Here is a 4,532-nt window from a genome sequence, read left to right as displayed (position 1 = left end):
ACAGAAAATTGGTTGGAAGCTTGCTATATCTGACTGCCACAAGGCCTGATATTATGTTTGCAACAAGCCTGCTAGCTAGGTTCATGCATTGTCCCTCTGCTAAACACCTAGGAACAGCTAAAAGGGTGTTAAGATATGTGCAAGGAACCATTGACTATGGCATACAGTATAGGAAAGGAGATTCTGCCATTCTCATAGGCTATTGTGACAGTGATTGGAGTGGAGATGAGGATGATATGAGATCCACATCAGGATATGCATTCTCTTTTGGAAGTGGTGCATTTTCATGGGCATCAGTCAAACAACATAGTGTTGCTCTCTCTACTGCAGAGGCAGAATATATGAGTGCTTCAGAGGCCACATCTCAAGCTATTTGGCTCAGGTTTGTTCTACAAGACTTTGGAGAAGAGCAAGTTGAACCAACCACCCTACTGTGTGATAACACATCTGCAATAGCAATGTCCAAGAACCCTGTTTTTCACCAGAGGTCAAAGCACATAAAAAGGAAATTTCATTTCATAAGAGATGCTATTCATGATGGAGTGGTTGATTTGGTGTACTGCAAAGGAGAAGACCAACTCGCAGACATTTTCACGAAGGCATTAGCCAAAGACAGGTTATGTTGGTTAAGGAGCAAGCTTGGTGTCAAGTCTGCCAAATCCTTAGAAGGGAGTGTTGACTGTGCTTAAGCATTTGACAGACTAAGTTAGCTAATTAATATTGCAGTTATGTTAGTTAATTAGCAAGTTACTTTGTTTATGTAATTGAACACGTGGCTGTGTCCCATAGGACACCAATTGAATGGTTGTGCTGAGCTCATAGGCTCACGCACTTGGCATGCCTCAGCAACATGGTTGCTGCCTTTTATGTAACAGAATGGGAATGAATGGAACAGTGGCGTGAGCACTGAAATTTTACAGTGATTGAATTCATTTTGTTCTCCCCCTTTCAGCTTCAATGCTGCTTCCTCTCTCAGCCTCAAGTTTAATTAATTAATAAACACACCTAAACTCTACAGATAGATGATTAAGTAGAGCATTAAGTAATTAATTAGGTAGAGAAGAGTGAAATTAAGAAGAGAAATGAGATTCTATATTAATTAAGTTGGTGAGATGATGATGATCGATGATCAGAAATGAAGCAGTAGTTGAACTAATATGAATTCAAGCAGGAAGCCAAGCAGTTGCAAAGACAACATTGTGTCCTTTCCAAGTAAGCAGAAGATGTTCATCATCTCTCTTGAACCCCCAGCCAGCGGCGTGTTCATCGAGCATGGTCTTGACCTCCGCCACTGCGTCGTCGGCAAACGCAACACTCCGAAAATGAGCACTACGCATGCGCCGCACCCACTTGCATTTGGGCTCGACCCTCTCGACCCTCTGGAACCCCTCGCAGGCGATCACGTTCTCAATCTTCCAGCACACGTCGGCCTCGTACCACTGCCTCTGCTTGCTCCCCTTCGCCAGTAACGTGTCCACCGTGTCGTAGGGGATCCAGAGGTAGTTGAAGGCCGACCTCAGACGACAGACCAAGTTGTTCGATGTGAAGTCCGCGTCTTCGTCCACCAAAACGACCACCGTCGGGTCCAAACTCCGGAGCGCTTTCAGAAACATTGTACGAAGCGAGGATGAAGAGGATTCGAACGAAGATGTTAAGGTTTCTTCTGGAATGTAATGAAGCATCATGTGGCAATTCACCACCAGTGCTTCACCACTTTCGGCGTACACGAGATTCTGGACTCGGAGCTGTTCGATGAGGTTGGCGAAGCCGTCGGTGTAGCTCGAAGGGATGACCCGGAATTCGAGGATTATGTTTCTGGATCGGGCGAAATTGACTAACTTGCTGCCCAGTTCCTCGTACGAGAGGTCGAGCATTGGCGGCACGTCCTCGGTGATTCCGGCCACGGTCAGCTTCAGCAGCGGAGGGACAGAGTTCGCCTCCTGGCGGCTGGCGATGGCGTCCACGAGAGTCGGGATTTGCATGCAATGCGTGAGGCTCAAATCCACGATGTGAATTACGGAATAGCCCTCCACGGCTTCTAGAATGGCGGCGTTGGCGGCGGTGAAGCCGAACCTGTGCCACGGGGTTAAGTCGATGAACCCCGCGAGCTCGATGACCGAGAATTTGTGAGTGGGTTGGGTGAAGTCGGAGTGGGCATTGGCCATGGCGGCGAGGATCTTGCAGCTGCCGATTCTGGCGGCGCGGGCGATGAGAGCCCGAAGAAAAGCGCAGGTGAGGCGCTGGTTGGAGTCGCCGTCGGGCGGGGCGATGTTGTTGAGGACCCACAGGATTTGCTGGGCGAGGGTGGCGTCGTTGGTTTGGATGGCGTTGGCGCAGTGGACCAGCAACTGCTCCATGCAATTCGCGTCGCCGAAGCTTCCCTGCAGCGCGGCCGCGGCCTTGGAGGTGGGGAAGCCGGGCCACGGCTGCGTGCGGTGGGGTTGGTTTTTGTTCATCATGGGGAGATTGGAAAATGGGGGAGATGATGTACTGATGATTTGGTGCAAGGGTGGTGGTGGTGGCGGAGTCTCGGTAAATTGCATCATATATTGAGTGTGTGTGTGTGTGAGACAGAATTGGAGGAAATTAGTTCACAAGAGGACTAAAAAAGAGAGAGATATATTAATTGGAATTATGTATGAGGTCAGAAATCAGAAATTAGAGCAGAGAAGAGAAAGAGACCAGACTGGTAGTGGCTTGATTTGGCATTGGGAGACGGTCCGAAATCCAAATGCTGGTTAAAATTTCATTCTGCAAATGAATCGAAGAGAATGGACTGATCATGAGATGATGAGAGAGAGCCTTAATATTCTGAGTGTGTGTTGTTGGCTGGCATGGGGGAGTAAAAGGGACTGGTCAGGGAGGAGTAAACTCTCATCCCGAAAAAGTTTAATTGGAAGTCAAATTCGGCAAAAGAGACCTATCGATCTTAACAGTATTCATATCTCGATCAGGCTTTTTTTCTAGCTTGCTCAGTTTGTAAGAATACACAGGAGGTAGAGAGATAGCAAGGCTAGGGGTGCAATAAGGCAATAGAAGCAGTGATTGAGCTACCAAACCTTTTCAAGCTACAAAAGGGTGTAATCCCTCTTCATATCTCCTTTTTTGCTGCTTTTCTTCATCAGCTAACAGACTTTAGGGAGAGAGAGAGAGCATATTGATCGATATTTTGGTGGCATGTGAATAGCCGGCCAAAGAGTTGTCTGTATGTGGAAGTTGGGATTTTGTCATGGAATGGAGGGTGGGGATCGGAGGCCGTTAGTCTTTGCTTCACTTACTCATGCATCACGGGTCATCATATCATATTATAGGATCACATCACACGCACACACGCACACACGCATAAATATATATATCATGAACAAATCATTTTATGCTGTTTTCTTTCTTCTTTTGTTATTATGTACGTTTCTTTTCATGACTGGCTACTCATGCTGGTGCGTCAATAAGCCTCTATCCTCCATTTTTTTTTTCCTACTTATTTGTATTTGACTTTTAATTTTAATTTTGTATTTAGTATCTAAGAATATGGAACAAAAGATAAAATAAATTCGTAATATTTTTTGAGTATAAGTAGAGTTACGTACATAAACGCTTGAATTTATATTACATAGTTATGATTGAAACAAATAAAACAAGACAAGCAAAGAATCCAAAAACTAATATTCTTCCTTGTTATACATGGAGTTCTAGGCAAACAAATATAATTACAGAATAAGTGTAGTTTCACCGTGTAAATTATTTCTGTTTAAGACGATATCATTTTTTTGATTTTAGTATTTAAAATTTATATTGGACATATAATTATGTAGAAGCCTAAAAGTCTAAAACAACGTAATTTTATATACAAGTACAAAATTGACACCAAAAAGTCAGTAGAGAATCCGGATCCATAAACCATGTAGTAATATATATTTCCATAAAGTACAAGTCTAGCTAATTATATATTTTGCTTATATTTAATTAATTAAACATTTAAATTAATCACATATTTTGAAGGTTACGGAGTTATATATATATATATATATGTTTGTTTTTGTTTGAATTTTAATATCTCAACCGTATTTTATAAATCTAAGAATGTGTTAAACAAAAAAGCTGGTGAATTCGTAAAACTTTTGAATGAGGATGAGATTAATTAACAATGAACATTTAAATTTATAATATATGCATAAAATTAAAACAAGTACAAAAGAGATCTATTTCTAATCCAATTCTAATTTCGAAAACACTAGTTAATAGAAATAATAATTTTGTCTATTTACTAACTAATTACTCATGCATCAAAATATTTTCTTTTCATAAATGCATAATTTTTTTGGGTATATTTAATGAAAGGTATTTTTTGGTTTTGAGAAGTTATATCAAAACTGAAGTTGTTGTATACATTATAAATTAATGTGATATCAACAACAGATGTAATTTTGTACTTAATGGATGCAAATCCATTACGCAAAAGTATAATATTGACAATTTGGCTAGTTGATTGATCATCTTTATTTTAGAGAGTGAGAAAAGGTATAATATTAAAC

The 4,532-nt window shown here is 41.5% G+C and overlaps 1 protein-coding gene across 1 annotated transcript; it reads right to left on the bottom strand.

The window, feature by feature from the left end:
- Window positions 1-1,109: 1,109 nt before the first annotated feature.
- LOC147284331 (scarecrow-like protein 32) lies at window positions 1,110-3,128 on the bottom strand. Its single transcript, XM_086244840.1, has one exon. The coding sequence runs from the start codon at window positions 2,544-2,546 to the stop codon at window positions 1,164-1,166; it is 1,383 nt and encodes a 460-aa protein (XP_086100966.1). The 5' UTR covers window positions 2,547-3,128; the 3' UTR covers window positions 1,110-1,163.
- Between the last annotated feature and the right edge of the window lie 1,404 nt (window positions 3,129-4,532).

Source organism: Dryas octopetala, chromosome 5 (genome assembly GCF_963921425.1).
Source record: "Dryas octopetala chromosome 5, drDryOcto1.1, whole genome shotgun sequence".
NCBI classification, from domain to species: Eukaryota; Viridiplantae; Streptophyta; class Magnoliopsida; order Rosales; family Rosaceae; genus Dryas; species Dryas octopetala.
This window is presented reverse-complemented; position numbering and strand designations above follow the sequence as displayed.